Raw genomic sequence first — 27,234 nt, 5'->3', positions numbered from 1 at the left:
ATAATACTATCCACCAGGAGCGCTCGACTTTTATGGTTGGAGATGGTATGAAAACGTGTTTTAAAATATTCAATCAATGAGTGAAACTCTTAAACTATACATATTAGGTGAAGTGATTTAGATTCTTTTGATAAAAATAAATATTACCTATTTATTGAAGCCGTCTGTTTTGCACCATGTGATGTCGATGCCAATACTTTTCGTCGGTGCTGCCAATAGTGGTTACCACCGCAGGTGGCGCGGTTCAACCAGCGGATCCCGCAACAAGCGACCGCAAGCAGACGGATTAGTTCAACAGAAAGCATCATCCGGAGCGGTTCGCAGCGAGTAGTGTCGGCAGCGATTGCTATTCCGTACGTGATTCGTTTGATTTTTGTTGTTTTACGAAACAAATTCTTTACGTTCGGTCCAATCCCTTTTCCGCCGCATTTCCTGCTCGGCAGTTATTTCAACTTCATAGTGGCATAAACGATACATTCGCGAAACAGTACATTACGCGCAGTGCCTAATCAAAAAACCACATACAATTCGGTACAGAAAAGACTGTGTTTTGGAAGTATTTCGTCGAGCAGTGGAAAACGTGCTGTGGATGGATGTATTCTCCTGATTGGGTTCGCTGTCCATTCGCGAGGATGGTTGTTTTTCCTGTTTTATCAACTCAGACATCATGTGCTTCGATCAACCAAAGCAAATCAACCTGTGCTGCCGGATCCGACCACCGAACTGTCCCTTGTTTTATCCTTCTGAAGCTGAAGGATGTCGGAAGGTTGTACGCACAGCAGGAAGCGAAAAGCGGGACACACAGACGCATGTGTGTGTTTTCCGGCGTCGATTCTGGGCCGTCGTGCGTGTTGGTTTCTGGTTCCTCTTTCGGTTATATCCTGCCCGACATCCTGCTAACCAGCATCCTGTGTCTTTTGGGCCAGAATAGTTTTTATTTCTTCGTTTCTTCGTCCCCTGTTTTTTTTTTTTTGCTGCTCGCCAGATACAGGGACGTCCTTGCGCATGCCGGACGAAAACCAAAACACCAAACAACCGGTGGTCCGGACATTGCCCGTGGTGTGCTTGCGTGTGTGTATGCTTTTCCGCCGAGAGTCCATCTGCTCACTCTGTCACACACCCGGGATGTGGGTTCGGTCCGGCCATAAGCATGCACGCACGCACGCACGCGCACCGGTACATATTGCGGTGTGGAATCCTGTTTTTCTTTTTGAGGCTCTTTTCAACGACGTAACAACCCTTTGTCACAACCAGCGTTAGCTGGAATTGTAATATTGATCAGATTTCGTCATATGATCAGTCTCGGCGTGGCAAAATAGATTAAATTAGAAGAGCCAGCATCCAATCGAATGCTGAAGGTGATACGGGCACATTCGCGCTTCGATAACGGATGTCGGTGTGTTTGTGCATCTTGCATCTTCGCGTCCGCATCTCGATTGCAAAGTTCATCACGGTTCAGCTCCATCCAACCAACCTGCTTATTTTCCGCTTGTAAGCCTACATCCTTCGAGCGCAACGAAAATTGAGCGATCACAGAGTGGGCAATGTTATTGAGCTATGGTTTCATAAATTGCGGATGTCTTTCCCACGGATTGCATCCGAACCTTTCTATAGAACTTGGCATTGTTGAAGATGAACGGATGTCAAGGGAGGCTGCTTCACCGGCGAGGTCAATCCGGTTTCAGGTTCACGAACCTCCCGCGGGTCCTGTTCACTTCATCTGCATCATCACAATTTCGCATTCGCTTTTTCGCGAAGACACACACACGCACAGACGTGTTTTAAATGATGCTGCGCGACAGGTTGCTGTTTTTCGGCGAACGTCATTGTCCGCGCGCGCTTCGGAATGTTTTCAGGACAACATGGCCAAACAACGCATTACACCGGAAGCCAAGCAGGGAAGTGAAGCGACATTTTTCGCTCAACCCGAGCGGGGCGGGTACTTCGAATCGCGCTTTTTTTTACAGCCATGGAAACCATATATTTACACGAGCTTGTGTTGCTACAAGCTTTCGTTACACTTGCATGTAACACTCCTGTAAAAATGAATGTCACTCCAGCGCTCGCTCCCTCTTTCTCTCTCCCCTTGTCTGGGTAAACCTAGGGGCCCGTAAAACCCAAACCTTCGCACTTGATGATCCTCCGCCCCGTTGTCGCCCCGGTCGTTCGATCGTTGCAACAGGTTTTGTACCCTTTTATTTTCTTCCCCCCTTGCCTTGGCTGCTGCTTTTTCATCCCAGTCATTTTTCTGCCCTTTTTTCTTTCCCTACCGGTTCCGTTTCGTGGCCGCGCAGATGTACAAATATCGCCAATAAGTGCAGTGCCCACCGCGCGCGCGTGTGTGTGTGTGTGTGTTTGTGTGCCTCCGAGGGAAAGAAAATCCACTCTTTACTAGAAAAAAGCAACAAGAAAAAAAAGATAAATAAAAAACAAAAACAACCACAGGGAAACGAAACAAACGAGACCCACTCTCGGTGATCGGTGCGAGCATGATTGAGCGGTGCGAGTCGGAAGCCACTAGCAGCACTACGACGACCCTTTTCATTTCCGGTGCGCACAGGCGCCAGCGAGCCAACAGCGAGCTGAAAAGTGACACGACGGCGTGAGAGGAAAAATTCGTCCACCAACCACGATCAAACCGACCAACCCGAAACCGAAGGGCGTGCAAGCCTGCGCGAAAAAAGGGTAGAAAAGCACGGGAGCCATCAGGATTTCCCAGACGCACAGACGTCCCCACGTACGCGGAGGATTAAGCCAGCCAGGTTGAAACACAACCGTACGCAAGGTAAGTCAGTCGGCAGATTTTGTTTCGGCTTTACTTGTCAATTTGCTTGGATTTTCCCTTCAATCGCCTTACACAGCCACAGGCAGACGGCCAGTTTGTCTCGAAAGCAGGTGTTACTGTCTTTAGAGCATCCGATTTTTGCAACAATGCATCTCATTTTGTCTCCTACCAAACCATGTTCGATTTTCCTAGTACAGTTCATAGCTGCCTCGTTTGTTGATCACTTATTTGTTTTTTGTTTTACATTTCTCCAAACGAGGACTGCACTGAACATTTATTTTTGCATTATTTTTCCAGTTTCAGTTCGGCAGTGAATCAGAGCGGAGGTTAGCAGTGCAGTTCCTGAAAGGGTTAGCGGAAAAGTAAGGTTACGGCACGACCGCGTGGTCACGCCGAGCTGGAGCTCAGGTCAGAAAAATCCTAGCTGCCGCACATCTCGTTCTGTTTGAGTCAATCAAGCGGACCACGAGTTCTTGTGTCCTGACAACGGAAGGAATTATCCCTCCCGTGGCCGGCGGGTGGACATATGGCTATTATTAGCCGGTCCTAAAGGACGAGCCCCTTCATAGGAGTTCGGACAGAGTCGGTACGCCTCTGATTACGAGTAAGGGAACAAACGTTCGACTTAGCGTAGGAGGATATACCCCGACTCGCATAGCGAAAGAAGAAGAAGAAGAAGCATTATTTTTCTCTTTGTAGGTTAATCTCCTTGTTTACATTTATGCCCACAAATGACCACATTTTTAGAAAGGTAGACAATGAAAAGCTGATAAACAAAAACGGTTGCCTTAGAGCGGAATAGATCGAAATGGATGCGTTCTGTCAAAACCATCTGCCTCGGAGACAAAAGTTGATGCACGGAGGCAAAAAGTAGGCGGCAATCGCTTTAACAACACTTGGTAGCTACAAAATTCATTCGTGCTGAGACGAGACGTCGTGTAGCAAGTTGAAATCGGCCGTTTATAAAATGTGGAGCATAATTCCGTTGATTCGATTTCGTGAAGTAAATATCATTGCAAAGTGAGCCCCCCGGGTTCGGTTTGACAACACTGTTGAGGGGGAGTGGTTGGGTTGGGTGGCGAGGAGATTTCTATCAGCAGCCTCCCCACCCCCCCCTCCCTTTCCCGGTCGCAGCCCGAGCAACTAATTTCCGTTCTGGTCGTAATTGAAAATTGCATTTTCACCTTGCAGAACGGGTCGCGGGAAAACGTCGGCGGAGAAGAAGGGGCCCGTTGGCGGCCGGAAAGAAGCTCACCGTGCGCGCCCCCCTTCCCCGTGCCGCCTCCTCCTTCCGCGGTTTGCATCGCATCACATTTTTCCATTCCACATTTATTGTTCCCCCCATCGGCGCGTATATGCATCCGTGGCGAATCGTGAAAGTGGCTGTGGCTGTGGCTGCAAAACCTGCGGAGGATGATCCTCGTCCCATTCCCAGTGCGGCGCCCGTTGCCGCTGCACCCGCGAATGTTGTGGGAAGTTTATTGATCGAGGCCCGGTGTGGCCTCATTCCCCCGCACCCCATCCAAGCCGTGGCGCTTTGGGTTCGGGGAGGGGGGAGGAAGCAGCGCTGGCAAGACGAGACCAAATCAAATTAAAAATTGAGTCCTGAAAATTACCCATCCGGCTGTGGATTGCAACCGAACATCATGGGCCCCCCAGCCCCCACCCCTAGCCCAAGCTTTTTCCAATCCGGCGAGACAATTTAATTAGCTTGCCCGAGCCCGAGCCAGCGGTTGTCCTGCCATCATCAACGCCAGCATCTCAAGCTGCGGGAAGGAAATCGAATTTGACTACACCGGATCGGATCGGAGAGTTTCGCTCTGTTACGAGGCTAAATCGATCGAATGGGGCATGTTCATTCAACTTTGTGTGGATCTTGCAACGGGCCCGGATCGGTAAAACCTAGCAGCTTTTCGGTGGCTGGCTGCTTCGAAGGAGGTCCTCCCAACTTACTTCCCGAAACAGCTCCTCACCACCCACTCGGTGTGCGGAAAGGCGTTTCGTTTCGCCTGCGATGGTCTAATTTTAGAATTGTACATGCCCGTTTTTCGATTTCCATCCCGGGGCCCCCGAATGTGCCACCAATGAAACCATCGCGACAGCAAAGTATGTGCACACTCGAATGGTTTCAATTATTAAACATAGAAGTAGAGGATACCATTTCCGCCAAAAGGGAGCACAATTTCATATCCTTTTGCAAACCGGGAAAATGAACATCGCCCGCAAACCGCCCTCAATATAGCCGAACAATAAGCATCCACTCGACGGGCTTCTTTTATTTTATCCTGCATGTGGCCCCGTTTATTGGTTCGTTCTTTTTATTTTCACTTTTTTACACCGTTTTTCAGCACAATTTTGTTTCCGTTTGCCGTTCGCTTTTCTCCTTCCACAGCCGTTTTTTTCTTTTTTGGCACGCTATAATAAAACAATGGAAATGACAACATGTTTTAACATCGCAATCTTTCCTGTCGGTTGAGCAATTTGCCCGGCAATTGTGACCGGAGCGTGACACATTTTCTGGCTATTCGTTTTTCGAAAAGCTCGTCGCCTTTGCGTATTACCCGTTTGTAACTCATGCACTGCACGTGCCTCGGTTTAGTTTAGCATCCTGAAGCGATTTTCCGACATAATTAGAACGCATTTACATGTATTGCACATCGTTTTCATGGTTATCATGTAATAATCATATTTCTTTTTATGTTAATTGGAAAAACGAAAACAGTTTAACAGTTTAATATGATTGGAAGTTTGATTGACATAATTAATCTTTCCAACTTGCAAATGGTTGGTTGTTTTCTTGGTACAACAGATTGTTTTGCAACGATGAATGGCATGACAGATGGCGTCATTATTCTTTCGAAATTCACTCATCAGGATGACTTACTCCAGTTTTGTCTCTTAGATCATTTTCCTTCACAGCTAAGGACCTTTTTCATTGCATTTGGAGGCACTTCTCTCAACGAATGTTAATCTTTAAGTGAGGTTGTCCATTTCTTTCGATGCTTTTATGGTATTTGAGGCAATATTAATATAATTAGAATTGTTTCTAACGAAAAACTTTTCTTATTTGTTTACTTCATCGTAACCGAAAGGACAAAGTAACACGATTAATGGTTTTCCAGCTCCGTTTACTCAGTTTCCATGTAACTTTAGCAGTCTTTGATCAACTTTAGCAGTCGTTGTTTTTCGAAACATCGTCTTCTTCTAGTAATGGTTGACAAAAAGGTTACGTATTGGCGTAAGATTTAAACAAAAAATTGGGCAAAACTTCACACAAATGAGACCAGATACCTTCCTTCTTCTTAGTTACGCGACACTCGTAGGGTAATTGCATTTCCCGCCCCTTTTCCCCGTTTGGAAACAAACTCTGCCTCTCTCTAACGTTGGGCAACGTTAATTTGATTTTAACCTACCGTCCGTTGTTTTCCGAAACCGATCCGTCTCGTGCTCAACAAATCACCAACAATTGCAGAATTTAGAGAAGGTATGGGGAGGGGGGAGGGAGGTGGTTTGACCGGGGAAGAGATGCGACAAACAACAGCATAATTTCACTCCGCATTGACAGCGACGAGCTGGCGGTCGTATCTTCGTAAAATCGCGGATGACGTTTCTTTCTGTTTTTCCGGGCGGCGGCAAGTGCTCCAGATGGAAACGAAACACCACCCGCCAGTGTCCCCCCCCCTCCATTCCCCTATCCCGGCATCTGGGCGCCATAGCGCTTTCTTCACCGTCGCTCGGCTTGACTGTTTGGCGAGCCTGCGAGCCGGATGACATAAGCTGGGCTTTACTTCAGTGCTGTACTCTTGTGGTTTTTAATGGTCTTTGCTCCCGTCGCCGCCCGCCTTCCCCCTCCCCGCGCGATGTTCATGTCCGCCCGATGGCGATGCAAGCTGCTGCACGCGTTTTGCTTTCTTTTTGATTTTGTTTTTTTTTTGGGTTTCGTTCGCAAGTTTTCCCTCCCATTTCCATGCCGGCGTGACACGGTTGGCATACGCACCACATGGTTGGGCTCGCCTTTGTTCGTCGCTTCTTCGTCGTGACGGGAAGTGAACCGCAACCGGGGAGAGAGAGAGAGAGAGAGAGGGACAGCGCGACGGTGGGTAGCTTCAGTTTTTCCTAATTCGATTCTTCGGCCAACGCGATTTTCCCGCGCCGCCGGTTGTTGATGCTGTGCGCCACTATCATTTAATTTGCGTTACATGACAACCCCCTTCGCCCTCGCCCCTGGTGAGCGGACACGCACCAGACCATTCCGGTTACAGCATCCCAGTGTTTTTGGGCGAGACCTAGTTTCCTCGCCGGGCCGATTGCAATTGTTGGTCTTTTGCCGGACACACGGAACACACTGGACAAAGACGCGTTTCCACGGGGTAAAACACACCGATCTCGGGCGCACAACAGCACACCGGAAAACAAAAACACCATTTTGCGAGCCTTGGGAAGGTTTTCCAAATTACGCGCAACGATATATTGTTCATCAATTTCGCCTTTGCGGTGTGACGTGTTCATCTTCGACTCCTTCTACATGTGATAGTTCCCTTTCGGAAGGACTCCGCACAATGGTAATGGTACTATGGTGGGACGGAAGTGGACTCGCACACTCTTGGAAATTGCATTAAACCATCTGTCAACCTTGCCCAGGAGCTTACCAAAATTAGCAAAATAATTAGGGATCGGGTGAAACCAAAATGATCAAATCATTTTGTCCGGAACATTAAAGAAAAACATTTCTCAGCTCACAGCAACACACAGTAAACATCAAGACGTATAATTGTATTGTTTATTACATATGATCACGCTATTTTGCATATATGTTTAATGATTCTCTCACAAGATGAAGACAAGCAATGTCTAAAGCTTGTCGTATTTTTTTATTTTGAATTTAGTTTTAGTAATTTATTTACGGATAGTTGATTTAAAATGATTTTGCATTTTATGACCGTCTCTATGAATTGAAAATTACTGATTGATTACGTTGGGTCTGCAGTTCAACTATTTGTCAGAAGTTAAATCAATCAAACTTCCATTTTCCAGTCCACCGCAAACACCTACTGTGCGCAACTAGTTACCCCCTCGTCCCTCTTGCTGCTTTTTACCCCGTTTTTTTTGTTTTGCACAATGTCTCCGTACAAGTTTGACCCCCGACAAGATGTTGTTTCCGGTCGCCGTGGCAGGGAAGGTTTTCGGATTGTCTCGGAGAAATTTCCAACAACGACGCCGGTGGTTGGGTGGGATGATGTGTTTCTGCCTCTGTTACGTTTGCCCAAGCGGTTTGTGACCGTTTTCGGAGCTGCTAGATGTGTGGCGGCAAAAATGGCCCGAGCTGAAACTATGGTCGTTTGGATGGCCAGAAGGAGAGGAGGCCACGGGGGGGGGGGGGGGGGGGGAAACAAGTTACGAGTCGCAGTTTCCTCATATTTGGATAAAAGCTGCAATTCCGCCTCGTATGTGGCGATGATGAGGGTAATAGGAGAGAAAGGGGGGGGGGGGGGGGGATCGGTCGAACACACGTCTGTAATGTCGATTTGGCGAAGGCAGGCGCTTGCGTTTGCGCTCGCGGCGTGACGTTTTCAATGCAAATACTCAACAAGAGAATCCAAAACAGCCGGACCTTTGATGGGTATCTCCAGGGCCATAACGCTTCTCTATACGTGAGCCTGGTAGTTGTCAGTGGTCGGCAAAGGATCTACAAATATACGAGCCAGAGGCAAGTTTAGTTTAATTCTTCACATTCATACTAAATCCCTTTTGATACAAATTAATATCGCTCTATATAAAACATAGTAATTAACATAGTGAAATGGTGTGACTATTAAGGCTTAGATTCAAGTAAAGACACATCAAGCTCAGTTTAAAAAAAAGGTAAATTAAAGTAGTGTGAGGCACCATGGATCACTTCAAAATTTCAAGAAAAATCCTTTCACTGTCACTGTCGAGAAATAAATTTTGACACTTCTGTCAAAAATGACAGTCATTGCAATATTTCGATGCTTGACCTGGTTGGGATCATTGCAATGTTGCAATGAAATAAGCACAGACATATTGGAATGACTGTCACTTTCAGGTGAAGTGTCATATTTTATTTCATTGCTTAATGCAGGTGACAGAAACATTCCCCCCCTTTTTACCAATACAGTAGTGCATTAATTCAGAAGTAAGCTACTATAATTACAAACATGATACAGCATGTATGCTTTGGGAAGGTATTGTCTGAATGATCGCACCTGGAATAAAGCAGCGCGGTTGGCGACCCCTGCATATCCAGGGCAACCCGCGAGGGGTGTAGGTCATCCAGCATTATCTCACCGTTCCGGGAATAGAACGTGCAGAGCCGTGCGGAACTCGTGACCGAAACCCTTCATCAAGCGTGTCTGGCTTGGACGAGGTCGAGAATGTTTTCGCACGAAATCTCCCTCCCCTGCGTGAGTGTGTGTGTGTGTGTCAATGATCTCTCGATCGAATCCAGATGTTGGCCGCTTTCCGCTACCTTGCTCTTGAGCTGAAGTGTGCGGCCATGAGGAGGATCTTCAGCGTGCCAGAACGTACTCGGAGAAGAAAACCCAAGCGGGGGACTGGCTTTTCCCGAGGCAATTCAATTTCCCCACGGCAGAATGGTACACCGGGGATGGCCATAAGCATATGAGCGGTCCGAAGAAGATGGTATGCGAAATCTCCACCAACGGTCTTCGCCAGTTGTCGGTACTTTTTTCCTTTCCGATTGTGGCCTTCGGTTTTCCGCCCGCCGTTCAACGTTCGGGCGGAGGGGAACACTAAGGCGATAAGGTTTGGGCACACTGATTTTCTTTCCCTCCCCCCCTGTTGCGGTATTGTGTGTGGCGGCTAAAATAAAAAAACCAGATAGGAGAGCAAAACCCGCACCGAAGCACACACCGAAAAAAGAAACATGAAACCAACCAAGGTGATTCGTTAGATACGGCCGAATGTGGGGGGGTGTTTGGGGAGTTTTCACCGGTTGCTCCGGTTGCCAAAGAAAAACCGAACCGCCGAACTATCGAAACCATACAGGCTAGTCGTCTTAGAAGCATAAGCGTATAAGACACAGAAAGGGGCACCGAACGTTTCGAAATCAGCTGTAGCGATGGGGCGCTCTTCTCCGAGGGGGTGGGGGAGTGGGAGGAAGGATGCTGGGGCATGGGGACCGGAAGTTTGGTAGGTTTAGATTTCATTCGCCACACACTGTAGGCTGGGGTGAAGCTCCTACGTTGGCAACACCGTTTGCGAGCGATGAAGTGCACCCTGAGTCACAGTGAGTGAGTGAGTTAACTCTTCGCAATAAAGGAGTTGCTTCAATTCACCTATTTTGATAATTTATTTTGACTCATTTAGAGTTGTGTAAATCTGATTCAGATTCATGAATCTGAATGAATCTCTGTCTTATAAGGGATTCATGAATCTTTCGTCGAGAGCTAAATCATTTTTAGTGAGCTAAACCATTCTGAGTGAGCCAAATCTATTAAGAGGGAGCCAAATCATTCTGAATGAGTTAAATGCTTTTGAGTGAGCCAAATCTATTCCGAGTAAATCGAATCATTCTGAGTGAGCTAAATCATTTTGAGTGAGCAAAATCAATTCGGAATGAGCTTAAAAAGTATTTGAACATAAGCTAAATCATTATAAATGAACTAAATCAATTCGGAGAGAGCCAAATCATCCTGAATAAACCAGATTGTTCCTAGCGAGCCAAATCATTCTGATCGAGGTACATTACTCTGAACGAATTAAAGAATTGCCTCTCCATTCCAACTAGCTCGCATCGGATTGGCTCACGTTTCTGAATCGTCACTAGTTTCCAGTGCGTCTAGCCTTACTCCACAGCAGCTATTTCTCGCTACCGCTACCACTTTCCGTCGTCCGCTCTGCGGAGCGGTTCCGTTTCAATTCGCTATCGATTGACACACGACGCCGCGTTGCATTTTGTCGCGGGAGGCAGCAGATCGGCGCAGATCGCCGGGGTGGGGGAAGCGTAAAGGCCATCGAGTGGCCTTCGGACAACGTTTCTACTTGAATTGTTACACCCGAAAAAAAGGAGGAAAATAAACCAATTCTGTAACAAAAAAAAATAAAATTAACCACAAGCCAAAATCACGCACTTCAATGCCGAGGGTGAAAAAATTTGGTCAGTAGTGCGTACAAACGCTGCCGCCGAACGCTGGTGAAGCAGTACGGTGGGTGAGGCGGAAATCTACAACAACAACAAAAAAAAAAAAAGATTTAAACGGAAGCCAAAACGGATTGCCAGCCAGATCGGTGCGGAGTAGCGAACAAAATGGGGTAAATTGTAGCTACGGAGCAAGCGGCCCCCCCCCCCCCCTCGCGGCTAATTAGTTTTTTCAAGGCCTCCGCGCGGGGTTGGCGAGGGGATGGCGGGGGCCTTCCGAAACTTTCTCCGATTTCGATCGCCCATTTTTGCGCCTTTTGGGCGTCGGATTTCGTCGTCGAACACCAGACGGAGACAAGAGGGGGAAACGAAATAAATGCGTTGCGCTTTCGGGGAGGCCGTGTTTTAAATGGCCGCGTGCGATAAGAACGTTGTGGACGTAAGTTCTCTTTCGCAAATCCTTCTGCACAACAATAATTGTTGTCTCTAAACGATCCATTACTTAAATAACGAATTCATGTTTACCTCCTCTGACACATCTGTTTTTGACAGAACTCTGAGGCAACGTGTTTTTGCATAGATTAGAGGCAACAATTTATGCGCTTTGTTCAAAGGAGATGCTAAGAACTGATGGATACTTTCACTAATTGTTAACTGTAAAACTTGCCCTTTGAACTAAAACTTGTAAACGCTAATTATGACATGATTGATTATTGCGTTGCTCTGCAACTTTTGTCGTTCTGACAGCTCCACAAACCTATTGATGCACATATTTTTTCTGTTTCAATGTATTTTGTTTTCGTAGTTTATTGTCTGATCTGGTTTGTTTTTTGTTTATATGGTAGAGTTTTTGAATTCAAATGCAGCGAATTATGTTTTCTTGGTTTTAGAAAGTTTTAGAAACAGTTGAAAGTTTTCTATTGCTGAAAGTCATTTATTTTTGGATAAATCAGATGTCACTTCCGGAACCATTTCCAAACGAGCAAATAATAGTGAAAAATGTGTGCGCGACCTTTCATTCCCGTCAAAGTGTTTCATTTGAACATCATCGCTTTGCCTTTTCCTTCATGCTCGAGCAAATCCGCAATTCGCAATGCATATAAACATGTTCTCGAGTTTTCACTGCCGGTTTGTTTGTGATCATACGCTTAACAGTTGCTTCAAAATCTTCCAACACAACACAACCCTGGGGGTGGACATTTTCTCAAAACATAAAATAAACATACAGTTTTGGTTTGCATTTCGTCCATAAAGGTGTTTTTGGTGTTGTGGCTTTTGGAAAGAGGGAAAACGGTACCGCTAAAGGTCACACCATCACCATCGACCGATGTACCGACCCGTTATTCTAACCCTTTTGGGGAGAAAATGTGTCACTCCCATGTCGGCGTGCTTTGCGGGTGGAAAACTAGCTGTTTGACAGCCGCACGTGGAAAACAACACGCAGCAACAAAGGGAGGGAAATGCGGCGATGAAAGTTGTCGGGAATGTGGGTGTGGGGGGTCGACAGGCCCCCGGGAACAGGCAGAAGTGTGTCAAGTGAAGTTTTCGCGCTGGGAAAACAGGCCGCGTGAGTACGCATGCAATTAGTATGCGACGTGTGTCATCCTCCCCTCCCCCACACACACGCAGAAGAAGAACAAAACCACAACGGTCGGGGGGTGGAGGAGTTGACAATGGCGGTTTGACTTTCACTCCGCTCTCTTCCCGGTGGAGCACAGCACGGTTGAGCAAACGGTCATTACAAACAAACGTCACGTGCTGGCTGTCGCGTGGTCAGAATTGCATTTGCAACAACCTTGTTTTTGGGGCTCGCTTGGTTTCTGACCACTCGCTGTTGGGCAGCTGTACACGTCCACGTAACAATGCAGCCAGGCTGGCATCGGTTCGCACGGAATGCAGACCGGTGCACCGATGATGGATGCTCCACAAACCAACTGCTTTGAAAAAAAAAACATCTTCGACGCGCCGAGGGAATCTTCCACACCCCCATTCTCACGACCGCAGCGCTGTTTGACAGGCAAACAAATAAAAATTGAAATGCCAGGCCTCACACCGACCCACAATGGCGCCGACATAAATACTGCAGTACGCGCCGGTTGCGTGTGCAGCATTGTTAACGCCCCGCGGTCCCAGTTTTTGACCATTTCTGCACCCCGACTCCGTTGCGTAAACGGTTCGGGTGAGGTTACGCGGAGGGAAGCAGCATAGGGTCAGTATTTGCAATTGTGGGATCTCTTTACCCCCAACGCCGAAGACGCTTTAGCTCTACTGAACGTTTTTCGTACACAAAACAATTCATCTCAATGTTCACGATATGACGCTGGTTCATTTCCAAAAAACGTACGTCAAAGCTGTTGGACGAGGTGTACAATACTAAGGCGCCTTCCTCTTATACTTTGATGAGACTTTTGAAAACTGATCGTTCTTAGACTACCCCGTCTCAGGAATTTACATTCCACAATAACTACTTTGACAGAATACAATTTTCGACACCCTAAGTAAACAAAATTTGCTTCACAACATTAAAGGCGTACCTTGTCATGGTGAATCAATTAGAGTGAATGATTAATTTCAAGTATTGTTAAAGAAATTATACCGAAACATAACGAACAAGCAGAGATATGTTAAAAGAGTATAAAATACAACAAATCCAACTATCATCATTAATAGTTAAAAGTAAAACTTATAAAAATATTTTGTATTATGTTTAAGTTACGTTCCTGTTTAGAAAATGGATACTACATTCAACATCACTTTCCAAACATTAAGACATAGTTGGAGGACAACATCTTTCGGGAAAAGTGTACCGTCCCCTGCTGTGAAGGTGCGAAATACATTTGAACAATGGCACACTGTATGTAATATCCAAGTGCGGGGTTTACAACAATTATTTTGTACGCAACGAGACATAAACATAACCCTTTTTTTTGGGGGGGAGGTTAACACACATTCCTGAGGTTATCAAAACCCATCTTACATTTTCGGTGTAATCGAAAACAGCTACATTTCTGTTCAATATTGATTGCGCGAGTCAATCCGAAGGTGTAAACAAAGTTGTTTTGTTTGCATCGCATGCATGCGGTGGTACCTGATGATAATAATAATAATCGTGCTGTTCGACGATAAGGTGCGAGTTGCGTAAATGGAATCCGAATCCTGAGGAGTCAATCGGTGCTCGTGGAGCTCAAAGCGTGAGTCGTGCAGACAAAAACACATACACTGTGGGGACTACAACAAATTGGCCCTCCCGAAAGGGGGGTTGTCCCGCGCCGAGACACGTTGTTGGCACCCTTTTGCGGCCTTTTTACACCGCCTCTGAGCTCGTGTGTACAGCGGTGAAAACATTGAGCTGTTACCCTGCCTACTAATTGCTGTTCGTTACGCCGCGTACAACGATTGCAAAGTGAAAAATTACCTCCTTGTGAGAGCGCTGCTAATGGAGCTGTAATATACATTGTTTGCTGGATTGTTTTGTCGTTACAGAGAGGTCGGCATGGCGGCATCCATGGCGGGTTATATGACGGTGGCATTGGGAGAAGTTACATGCGCACGTAGACAAAAGTCTTCCGCCGGTACCTATTTTGTCTATGGAGTCGTCGACGTACTGTGGTTCCTCATCCTTGCAATGCGGAAGTGCCCTGGTTGAATTGTTATTAAATATGAGGCTATGTATCATTTACATTAAAAAATCTCAATTTCTAAGTCCCACATTGAAATAGTAGGGACACCACAAGAGTAAAGTAAAGACGTAGTTGTTGCCGAGGTGCCACAGAACAAGTTGAAGTATAGTCAGATAACAGAATTTTATCCCAGCAGAGATTCGAACACCGGACCTCCAACTTACGAGCAATGTACCTTGACCATTGCGTCAGATAGGAGTAACGAAAATCTTGTAAAACTACGGCTACAGGTGGCCATCTGTATGTACCATAGGAAGGGTAACCAACAAGTTCTATATCTGAGAATGGTAGGGAACATTTAAAATCTATGTTTTTAAACTAGAACTCATAGAAGTGACATCTGGGGGAGCTTTTTATCCAAGCGATTCAAAGGCAGAACATCTCAAAACACGTTCATTTGAAGTCTGCTAAATCTTAGGAGTAGATGGTAAATTGACAACTTCCAACCTGCTCCTCTTTTTCTCGAGTATAACCGGGGCTCCAAGTTCCAAGAAGACTTCAGCATTTGTAGCCCAGAACTACACTTGGAGAAGTCTGAGGAGAAAATCTGCTCGAAGAGAAAAGAAACACAAGTGCGAAATACCAGGCACAGTAGTTCGGCCTTTTGCCTTCCATTTTCCCACCGCAGCACACCACACTTATGGTTTAATTCCACCGCATGGGATCGAGCATCGCGCCCGGGCCCATATGGTCACTGGCGGCCACCCGGTCCGCTGTAAGTCTTCCTCATCTCCTGTGTTTTGGTTTTGTTGAATGTTTACCGAACTTTTTGCGCCCCTTCGCGCGTCCCGTCCGCCGCGAGACGATGTTATGTTTTTCCTCTGTTGCTCGAAGGCTAGAGCTTTGCACATTACATTGGTGCATGTAACCAGCCGGCAGGCCAGCAGTCGCAGTTGTTCGCCACTCCATTCGGCAGCGCCAATGTTTTGCTTTTGCTTTCTCTCGCTCTTCCGGAGGCGGATTTCGGGTGGACCAAAACCGGCGGGCGGGCGCGCACCTGATGGGTGTAGGTTGTGATTTTTTGGATGTTTTTTTTTCTTCGGACCATCCTACCACCACAGCCAACCCGCCGGAGAAGGCACCCCCAAGGGGTATGGGAGATGGCGCGGCGAATTTAAAAAAGCAATAAGCTCTTGTTGTTCCAAATAACCCCAGAGAGAGAGAGATAGAGAGAGGCGGAGGCGGCCAAGAAGGAGCATCCAATTTTGATCGGCCAGCCCAAGTGGATGCGCGCTTCCTTGATTTCTTTCCTTCCCCCCTTTTTTTTCTCGGTGCTGATGTGTGGAGTGCGGAGTGGCGAAGAAAGCCACAACAACCGAGCAACACGCAAAGCGCACACCCGACAGCGTATCCGGCAGGCGCCCAACAACAACAGCTCTTACGCGGGATGCTGTGGCGAACCGGGTTATCTCCGCTGATGGACGCGTACCGAAATCGACTTCCCCGAAAGCCGCTCGCGCAGAGGAGGCAACACCCCCAGGAGGAGGGTATCGATATCGTGCCCGATCGGTTTCGACATGCCGGTTGGGTAATTCTACTATGCGTGCGTTACGAGAGCCCGCACCATTCGAGACATCCGCGAGCTCGCGGTTGCCCGCAATTGACATCGCGTAGAGAACTCCGGCCAAGTAGCGTACATCCACCAACGTCATCTTGTTAGAAGTTCTAGAGTTCTGCGGTGAGATACTGGGAGCTACTAACTTAGAGTTGACGTGAACCTATCAAACTCTGTCCATCTAACTTCATAACATAGACAGGAGTTAGTGGCTGAGGTGTCATTTCAATACCTCAAGATACCGCAGATACTTCTTTCTAGAACAATGCCTCTACTGGACATCTGTCTTCCTTTTTGGCACAATTGGTTTCTTTTAAGGATCATCAGAATTTTGGAGTTGTGTGTGGTCTTAAATATAATTTCACTGACGTTGCAAGTTTACTCTACCTCACCAATTTATACGCGGACAGGCTGTTACAGATGTTTTGCAACGCCTTTGTCCGCGCTGGACATTGGAACTAATGAGGAAAAAGCGATGACTATTCGAGGTGTGCGGCTTCCCCCGCTTGATCATATTTTCAGGGCCGGAGGATGGTGTCGCAACTGCACGGTATTGCACCAAAGCACTCGGCCATCTCTAAGGTCCACCGCGACAGGCCAATCGAGCGGTTTCAATTACATCCGCCCGAAGGTTGCGCACACCTTGAGAGGTAGTGTGGTAAACTTGCCCCGAACACCGACAGCAGAGACTTTTCCAGCCTTGTTTTGGAAGAATAGTTTGGGCATCTTTAAACCGCTGCCAAGCGGAGCTAGCCTTGGAGCGCAATAGTGCATTTCAGATGGACGAACCATCATGATCCGTGACGATGAATCAAGGCGAACGTTTCATGCTTTGCACCCGGAGAGGCCTCTTGACCAGATGTACAACCGAAGCGTCTTCACGTTCTCGGACTGTGACTGAGTCCTACCTGGAAGTGTATAAGAACTTTCCAGGCGTTAGGGATCTGACTGTTGCGTGACCGGTGTCTTGTCCCTCTAGGGAAAAGTAAAAAAAAGTAAATTCTGGATACATCTGGTATGTCGGACTTTGACTCTCCTCCAACTCCATGAGGTTTGAAATATTTGTAGCTGCTCCAACCACCGCATCTGCTGCGCCTCTACCCCCTCCCTCCCCGTTGCAAGTGCAGCTCGAGGGGTTCGGTTTATCCAAACAAACCCCCAGTAAATAAGTTAAATAACTGTTCGGACTCTCGACCGTCCCGGTAGATGTGTTGTTCTACCGCCCCCCCCCCCCCCCCCCCCAAGCGAACGGAACTAACGGAATTCGGCTCTGGACCATATTCGGTGAAACGAGCTGCATCCGGCAGGCCTTCCCCCCCCCCTCCCCTCTTTGTGCGGGACGAGTTGCAGACGCGCGCGCAATTGATTCGGCGGTGCAGTTGCCATTCATCCACCGCCAGTTGTTTCCCACGGCGTGGAGCGATGGCAGTGATTGCTTTGATTTAACTCGCGAATTTGGCTCACGTCAAATTTTGACACATTAAAGGTATTCCAGGATTGTGGGATGAATGTTTGTCCCAGCGTCCCAGCGTTTGGTCGCATTGACGAATGGGGAGAAAGCAGAATGGTCGGAATAGAAGCATCTACCCCCTCATTCGTAATCCTCTGATGACCTTCCCGAGGTCATATCTCATCGCTCGCCGTGCTTTCCTTACGGATTTCGGGCGGACGAGCTGCTAATGGCCCATCGGCATTCTGATGCGGCATTATCAAATGAAAGAATAGCGTCATCGGATGCCCGAACTAACGTCCAGCTAGGCGAACGCCTCAGGAATCTCATCCTGTGGCCTGTGTGCGTGCGTGCGTGTGGGCTAGGGTTTATATCCATCGTTCGCTGGTCGGGGTTGGACCTGATGAAAACCCGTTCCAGCGCGCTTCAGTCTCCAGAGGAAAGTTTCCTCCAAAGATTTCCACGTCTTACGGCTTACCAGCCCATCGCCTCCCGCAGGCCCTTGGGTCTTCTCCGCTTCCCCGGATGTCTGTGATTCTTTTATCTTAGACCAACGCACGGCGCGGGGTCGAACGAACAGCAAAGGGCCCGGGTTGAGCCGCAAGAGAAGGTACACCTAGATAACTCACGCTCACACACAAACACAACATTGGGCTGTGAGGTGCAGGTCAGAGAGACGGGGTTGCAGCAGGAGCTGGTGCCGGCGGAAGAGGCGAAAGCGAGCCCATGCCAAGAACTGGTACTCGGTCCGCTTGCTGCTCTTGGTGTGGGCGAGAAGATAAGGGCGACTGGCAGGCAGGTTTTCTGGTGTGCCACCCGAGGAAGACAAAGAAGAACAAGCAGAAGACGAAGAAAGGAACTCTATTTTAGCCGAACCAGCTCCTAGCGGTCGAGGAGATTGTTCCTTCGCCTGCTCCAGTGGTTCCCGGTTGTAGTGAGGTCGCATATGTTGGGATCAGCATATATTTTTTCCCCCGTGTTTCTTGATCCCTTCGTCTTTGTCTTCTTCGGTCGCTCTTTGGTCTCCCGCGTTGAGGTAGGCTTTTTGCTTTCTCCAGCGATTCTGGCTCTCGACGGCTTATTCGGGAACCTTGGGTCGGGTTCGTGGCGGGTTTTGTCCGTGGCTTTGCCTGGCGAACGTGTTGTTTTGTATTTTTCCTTTCCTATCCTCAGTGTAAAAAAGGCTGTGGTTGTACCATTTTTTTCCCTCACCGGTATGCTGTGTCAGAAACAGAGGGGAAACATTAAAACCACCCAACGACGAGAACGATGCTGACAGCTTCAGAATTCTGTAGGGTGAGGTGAGGCAATATGTACCTCGTATAAATATCGCAATCCATCAAAGAAATTCACTACAAATTTTCACATTCTGGATAAATTCTATATTATACACCCTTTTACTTCCACTCACTGAATTCAACTCAACTGGCTGTTGTTCTTCACTTCTTTTTATATCCTACTCTTTCTTACTTCAATGTTAACTTGATTGCTTTTCACCCAACTCACATTTATAGTGTCTTACTCTTACTATTCAGAATGTAAAGTCTTACTAATCAGAATGTTAGCTTTATTAATCCGTTTTTTTTTTCTTTTTCGTTAACATGTTGACTGTTAAGCGTTTAAAGCACACTTTTTATCACTATCTTTTTGATAACATTTGTTTATAACATTTATTAAACTGACGGGTTTTGAACGTAAAGCTATGAATTAACTTTTATGTTGTATTTTCATATATTTATGGGACAAAAACTTTTCAGAAATAATGACAGCGTGCTGTCAAAAATGATACCCATGGCAGACAACGTGTTAAGTAAAATACTGAGGCAATTCATAAATGTTTGTTATAAATGATTGTAATACCTCATTTGAGCGCCTACATTATGTTAGCTAAATAGTAAATAATTTCAGACCTATTGTTATATCTTACTATCACTATAAAATGTTCATCTAGAGACGTGAAAAACTAAGCCTTATGTCTTGCTGGTGAACTTATTCCTTTAGTTGAAATGTCTTCTAACATACCGATGCATTTTGCCTCACTTTCCCCTACCCGTGACGCGTGCAGTAGCTCAGAAGTGAATTTAAGGAAGGTTGGTTTAAAATTGAAATTACACCCCAGCCCCGAATAGTGCCTGTTTGGATGCGTTGTGGATGAGAAAGTTCACCGAAGCGACAACCGGCGGAAACTGCTGGAGGCGAGACAATCTAATGATGCTGGAATTGCGTTCTTGCTGGCCGAAAGCAGGCCGCGAATATTTCTCGCAGGCAACAGAAGATATTACCGAGCATCTCCTACGAAAAAGGGGTTAGTTGGAAAAACTACGTCGCGATGAATAATGATGCTGGCGGTGGATGCTCGAGGCACGTCTCGAGCTCCAGTTGGCGGCCATGTGGGTTCAGCTTCCGCTAGATTTTCTTCAAGTCAGACGGGTTTTCTTCTATTTTAATGCCCTCCCCCCCATCTCCGCCCCTTAACGATAATAAAAAGCATCCGGGATGCCACGCTCCAGCAAGATGTTCTTTCGATTCGTTGCATGTTGGCGAGGGAAGACAGACACCGTGTTTGGCGTTAAAACTCCGCAACACCATACACAGGCAGCATTTACCCGACATCGGCTCCCGGATGGTTCCGGCAGAATCGATAAGGTTCTAGGCCCGGTCTCCTCTCCTGGCGGGTGTGTTTTCTGCATTGCCGCAGTTCTATAACTGGAGTTGTCGAGCTCGCCAAGGCGCACCAGCATCTGCCCGAGCCGGCATTTCGGCTCCAGACGCCGGGAGAAAGTACCGCCGCCGCCGCCGCCGCCCAGCGTGTGTTTATCGATCGAATTCCATCCCGCCGGCGGAACGGAATCGAACCGCGATTGTATTCCCCGATTCGCTTCGCGTTCCGAGTTTTCTCTTTTCGTCGGAGTCACCCGCCCCGGGGGCCTTGGGAGACCACGGAGCGGCGGTGATGTTTACGTCCGAAGGCAATGGTTGTTTAGATAAGGCGTGCCCGGCGTTTTAGCCCACGACCGCCGAGACAATCGTTAGATTTTGTTCTCTTTTATCGAGGAAGAAAAGCCACTCTGCAGCGTGTGACAGACGGGGTTTCCCGTTCGGACCCACCCTCCGGTGACAGCTAGTTCAAGCGCCATTAGCGATGACGGTTCTAAAAGGCCGTTTTGACAAAGTCAAGTGGCATCAGGCACGTACCACATACAGTTAGTCAACAAAGTATCCGTACAGTCACCAAGTTCTACTTGAAACCAAAGTTACTTGTAGGTGACTTTGTTTTCAAGAAAACCGCGAAAAGATTCCAAATAGATCAGAATGCCAATAAACTATCCGTTTATCCAATAATAATAAGGTAACAAGGTGAACTATTCGCGGGAAGTTGATTAATTTGTTGGCGATCCTCTTGTTAATGCCTAGGACGTTAGTCCCTATTGAATTTACTCCGGTAGAACTAGAGAACTAAGGGAAACTAGAGAAGGGAGTTGCTTGAAAAGTATCGAAAGAAGTCCACACTTAGATCTTGGGATTTGAAAAGTTCTCTAGTGTGTCTAGATCATCAAATCTATAGCTTAAATGTGATAGATTCCGTGAAGAAGGTGGGAAATAGGCATGGATGAATGGAACGTCGCATTTCTGAGGCAAAACATTCGATGTTCAAGCTTGTTTTACAAATCCAACAACTTCCAAAGCCTCCAGAATCGAAGGATACGAGTTGATTTACAACATGGCGTCAAATGTTTGCAGTATACATGCATTCACCGCGATAACAAGAGTGGTACGCTATTGTTTATGTCTGTGTACGAATATTATATCGGCTTACTGTATGTCCACACGAACGAACTCTAGAGATCAGCTGAGGATCATGGAACTCTATGCGGTATAATGCCCCTACCCATCCGGTTGGATGTGCCGGGTTGCCACCAAAAGGTCGAACAATTGGAGCAGCGGAGACTTTCCACCGACGCCAGCCTTAGTAGCCGACCTCATCTCGTTGCCGCTGAAACAATTGATACCATTGTGCGCAGCATAAATGGCGTGAGCTCAGCGAGGGGTCGGTGTTGGGGCTCGCGTTGGAATCGTTAAAAGACCCAACTCGGCAAGCACGTGCAGGCACTTGGCACAACGCGCCAAGTGTTGCGCTGGAATAATGCAATGCTCTGTTGACTTTATCTATGTGCGGCGCGGTCAACCTCACAGTCGATTCGAATTCGTTTTGGGGTGAACGGATTGCGACGCGCAGCTGGAAATAGTCTCTCCCCCCTTCCCCTCCCAACGAATGTCTGAACCCCTCTGTATACCCTCCGAACGAGATGTGCGTTGGCGTCTGTCCTTAGCTGGGGTTGACGCACGCCACGGACTAAGAGCTAGCTCGGTTGACATTCAACATCTTCTGGTACAAATGACTTGCACCCTGCACAAACTCGTTATCAGTGCTACGCCCAACGAGCGTACATTTCGGTTGCATCATGCAGATTTACGCAAGAGTCGCTATATTTGCGCGGCCTAACCCGCTACTCGGTCACCAGGTAATGCAAGTAACCGGGCGAACCTGTTCGCGTCCGACTGGAATGCGCTTAGGTGGCCGCAGTCTGGAAGCGTGTGTCCCAATTAGGTCACCACGCGCTAGCTTACAAGCATATTAACATAATTATTTGGTTGTACATGTTACGGTGTCTAACCACGTCTGGATGCGGCTTTTCAGAATACAGTTGCAACAAGATCTACTTTATTTTACCATAAATGTGCAGTTTTTGCAGCTATATACAATTGTGTTGACAATATCCTATGCGTTACATTAGTTTAGAGCGTACATCGTTGTCACATCCAAATCCAATGAACTCTTATCTTATAGAGTTCTTCTAGTGAACTTACCTAGCAAAGAGGGTTGATGGTTTGTTCCACTTATTAAAATTGAATCTCCCAGACTAGATTATGTGTCTTTTTGTTTACCGTTTTAATAATACATCTAACTAGGTGACCCTCAGGAAGTGCGACCTAATTCAGGCTTGACCGATCTAGCTTCTGATAGATGCCCATGGCGTAGCGGTAGCGCGAGGACACGCCATGCTAGAAGTCGTTGGTTCGATTCTCCAGCCCTAGAAACTATCCGTGATTAGGAATTTCTAACCATCAACTCTTCAACGTGTCTTAAACAAGGAGCTCATTATGCTCTTTTCCTTTCTTGTCTCTTCCAGAGAGGGCGCCTCGCCTAGGAACCACTGGATACACGCCTGGAGCCTAACACTACACGTAAATCTATCTGCATCCAGCTACACGGACACCTTGTGAAGCTATTTTGTCTTTTCGCCTTATTTTTAGAGATTGAGGTAAGTGTTACAACATTGGTGCAACAACTGTGTGTCAATAGAAATTTAGTTCGGGACATCCAATGGCGTATGTCACGTTCATATCGATATGGAAGGCTACCTACTAACACTCTCTACTAGTGCAAAGTGACAATCGAACGTGACATAGTTGGGAGTTGCAAAGCACTCTTAAACGAAATTAGAGACTACTACGATTCCCCACGTCGACGGTCTCTTTGCCATATGAACCGACGGAACCCATCATGCCGTTGAACAGGGTTGGGGATTATAGTGGAAAGCACTTCGGAAAATCGGTTGCTTTACCGCTCGCATTATTGCCAATTGTGCCGGGATTTGTGTGTGTTTATTTTGGGGAACACATTCCAAACCGGAACGGCCTCGACAAATCGACATCGGTAACAGCTGATTGTGAGACTACCGTAAATTGGCTTACCGGCGGCGACGGCGGCAGTCGGCGTGGGGAACTTGAGGTTTCAGTACCTCACCACCACCAAACAATCACCAACAGGGGACATCGGAGCTGCGGAGGGGTTCGCGCACGTGACCACTTCCTTGACGACGCCGATGGTGATATGGCGGTTCTAAAGGCATGCTTTGGTATCTGGCGTATGTCGACTCTTCCAGCGTTATGTGTGTCTTGCTGCATAACGTGACATAATCCCCTCCAGCTGATTGCAAGCAGCATAAATCGAGCCTGGAGGTCCGGGTCCCGCGCGGAAATACCAGAGTAATGTGTGTCGTCAGGTGTACGCTTGGAGGGCTAGCAAATAAAGGGAACAGCGAAGCGTTCCGGCTTACGTCAGAATCAGTTTTTCGCATGGAAGGGGTCGCTAAAGCCGAGAGCCCGGAGTTGCGAGGTTCACGCCCATCGCTCGGGCAAGTGTCACCGGTAGTTTCAGCGACGTCAAGACATCGCACAAACCCAAACAGTCCAAACACGCGAGTGCCTGTAATCTAATTAAGCTACCACGATTAATGTCGCTCCAGGGTCGGCACCGGAACTCACACCGCAGAAGGGGCTTTGGATGGAGCCCGAGATTGATTACTAATTGATTGGAACTAGCCATGAGAGTAACAACTCTTTTTAGAGATTCAAATCACACTGAACCACGATGATTCGAATCTTTTAGTTACTCTCTTGTGATTCAAAACGGGAAACATGAGCTACTAGTCGCCACAGAGATTTCAATTCTTGATAGAGACTCGAATTCCAAGAGTTTTAAGAACACTTTGTTCCTAAGGCTAGCTCCCAATTCAGCTCAGCACATAGAGCCTGATGATGGCGATCAGTCCAAAAAGAAGTAGAGAGTTACTTGTCACCGCAGTGATTTGTATCCTTTTTCTTTGTAAAAACATCAATGTCACTTGTTTGTTTACTTTTTTAACCACTCTTACGGGTTCCACGTACGGATTGAAATCTCGGTTGTGACTAGAAACTTGTTTACTTACTTTCTTACTCTCAACAAATAGTTCCATAAACTGTCCGTGATGGTTTAGATCAAATCAATTCATCAGCAAGATTCTACTCACTCACCCATTCTTACTCAGTACGCACATCCCTATTGCGGACCGACACCGGCGATGTTTCGTCCCCAGCTCAAACCGAGCGAAACGATCCGCGAAAAGATGCGCATCTTCGAGCGAGCAGGTTGGGGGAAGGGAGAGGGGGTTTAGCTTGGAGTTGTGTTTTTAACCCTTCCCTCGCTTGTTGTCGATGGCTTCCTATCTGCGCGAAAGGGCTAGGTGATCGGATCCTGATGTAGAACACACCTTACTTGTATCGGTAATGGCTTGCCAAAAGTAGTTTCTCCCCGCACCGTATACCGTTTGCCGCTTCCCCTACTCTTGTCGTTATCTGTGGACGAAGAAGATTTTGGTGGACGAATTGTAATTAATGCTATCTTATCTCGCCTAACTCTCACCCCGGTTTACAGATGCTGCACACCTAGACGAGCGCGAGGGCGTCACGAACAGAAGCTTTGGCTACGCGAGGGGCAGCGAGCGGCGGGAGAAGCGCACGGGCATCCGGAACGGTTCCGACGGAGGTTTGCTGGAGGGGACAGCGGGTGCTGGCATGATGCCACCGATCAACTCGAACCCGAACGCCATGACGGACGCGCAAGGACTGATACTACCAAAGAAGCTCGTCAATCCCGTGCTCGAGTCGATGGACCGTCAGAACCTGCACCGGGAGTTGATGTTCAATCAGAAGATGTAGGCGGCTTTGTTGGTTTGGCCAGTGGTGACTCGAACCTAACCCGTTTGTTTTGTTTTTTTTTTGTTTTAGCGGCAAGAGTGTGCTGAACCAGAAGTCGGAGCTGCAGCGGGCGCTCGAGAAGCAGAAGGAACGGCAGGTGCTGACGGCCCAGAATCTGGCCAAGCAGACGGAGCAGTCGATCGCCAGCGAGCTCGGGCGCGTCATCATGCAGCGGGCCCAGCGGCTCGAGCAGCAGAAGGCGGCGGGCGGCGGTGCAAATGGGGGGCCGGACGCGACCAGCGCCTCCATCAACCCGGAGTACTTGAACGCACGCGCCAAGCTGCGGGCCACCGTCGACACGAAGTGAGCGCCACCGGCAGCGCAGCAACAATGTGAAAAGCTATTTCTTAAGTCTCCTTTCGTAAGCTTCGGTTTTCCTAACGGCGGCCGTTCCCGTTCGGCGGAGAGTGTGCAGCCGTTTTGTTTTACCCTTTAACTTTAACGGCGAACAGGCAGTCGATATTATCCTTGTAAACGTAGCAGCAGCGTTGGCGGCCAGCAACCGGGAGCCGTAGATGGTAGACTCTAGGGATTATGTTTTATTTACGCAGAGTTTTTAACCGCATCGCCGTTGACGAGCGAGCAGCAGTGTTTCAGTCGATAGTATTTAGCCAAAACGTATATCTGCGCCAGTGATAAGCGTGACGGATGCGTGTGTATGCGTGCGGGTGTGTGTGTGTGTGCGTGTTTGAGATGTACGGCGAGGGGGTGGGCGAATGGGTCAACGAAAGGACCTGCATAGGCTTTAAATAGAATTAGTGAAACAAGTGCTCCTGGACGCTGCCTCTGCCGCTGCACTAGATCTTTCGTTCCCTGTCGAGTTTTCTTAACCTGCACACAGCCTTGTTGGTCGTTTCTTTCCTCTGTTTCGCAATATGTTTGTCTTGATCGTTTGTCACGCATCAATTTAAGGTAAATCATCCTGATCGAGGTGCATGCTTTGTTTTCCATCTATCAATCCCCGTTTTGGGACTAAAGTTTCCTCCCAATACTGTACCGTTTAGAGCGCTGTTGGTCTTTGCCATAATTGCAAAGTTTGCTCGCCACAAATATCAAGTTCAAACACACACGCTACATGTAAACCAAACACAACTAAATTTAAAACAAAACATACAACCAGCAATCCAAACAAAAGTGATGATGCGTTAATGCAACCTGTAGCAACTGATAGTTCTTCCAAGCAAACAACAAATGAAAGTACCATATACCTAACCCATTTTTAACTGATATAGACAGTTTCGTGTGCGTGTGACTGTGTGTTTGTGTGTGTGCGTATGGGAAATAATGAAATATAAATAGGGTAATCGGTTGGCAGCACAGTAGGCAGTAAAATTTTCGCGTTTCCATCAGGCCAAAAACCAAAACCCATCAAGTGCTGCTGCTCACCTAGATTAAAGTAAAGCGAAAGTTAAACGAACGAAAGAAGGGAAATTAAACAGCACATGGAGAAAGGATACGGAACGTTCTAGGGTGTATTCCCGAGGCAAAACTACAAATCAAGTATAGAACACATTATGCAGGTAACCACAAACATAGCAGGCCTTGAAGTATTAGTCGATTAGTGATGCTGGTAGCCGAAGCAATATACTCTCCCTTTGTGTACACGTGAACTGGTTTACTTAAAAATGGTTTTCTAAATAACGAAACTTGTTCTTGATTCCGTTGTTTGTTTCAAAGCTATTATGCAGGTTGTGTGTGTGTGTGTAGAATTGTGTTTGGATCAGTATGAAATCAAATTCGGGGACCGAAGGGTAAATCCTAATGAGAGGGATTCGGCTATTGCGTTCGGTTTTTGACTTTCGATACATCATATACATTAGAAGAAGTGAATGGAAACCGGTTGAATGTCGAGGCAAGGCTCATTAAGTGTCACAACATAGACTACTCATAGACTGTTGAACCTTTTCGATACATCTACATAAAACTAGGGAAAGAGATGAGGGAATGAGAACAGAAGCCTTTGTAAGGGAATGGTAAAGGAGAGTCGCCCACCAATTTTCGTACGTCGCTGAAAAGGTGCGCCCTAGCGGATTCTCGGCCACCACGGCCTGTTGCTAAATGGGA

At 47.3% G+C, this 27,234-nt stretch overlaps 1 protein-coding gene across 1 annotated transcript; it reads left to right on the top strand.

Moving 5' to 3' along the window:
- Positions 1-2,689: 2,689 nt before the first annotated feature.
- On the top strand, positions 2,690-25,523 carry LOC131290883 (protein FAM107B). The gene is made up of 4 exons (XM_058320068.1): positions 2,690-2,785; positions 22,782-22,913; positions 24,848-25,127; positions 25,201-25,523. Exons 3-4 carry the CDS (start codon positions 24,988-24,990, stop codon positions 25,475-25,477), a joined length of 417 nt encoding a protein of 138 aa, XP_058176051.1. The 5' UTR covers positions 2,690-2,785; positions 22,782-22,913; positions 24,848-24,987; the 3' UTR covers positions 25,478-25,523.
- Positions 25,524-27,234: the final 1,711 nt, after the last annotated feature.

Source organism: Anopheles ziemanni, chromosome X (assembly GCF_943734765.1).
Source record: "Anopheles ziemanni chromosome X, idAnoZiCoDA_A2_x.2, whole genome shotgun sequence".
Taxonomy (NCBI): domain Eukaryota; kingdom Metazoa; phylum Arthropoda; class Insecta; order Diptera; family Culicidae; genus Anopheles; species Anopheles ziemanni.
This window is presented reverse-complemented; position numbering and strand designations above follow the sequence as displayed.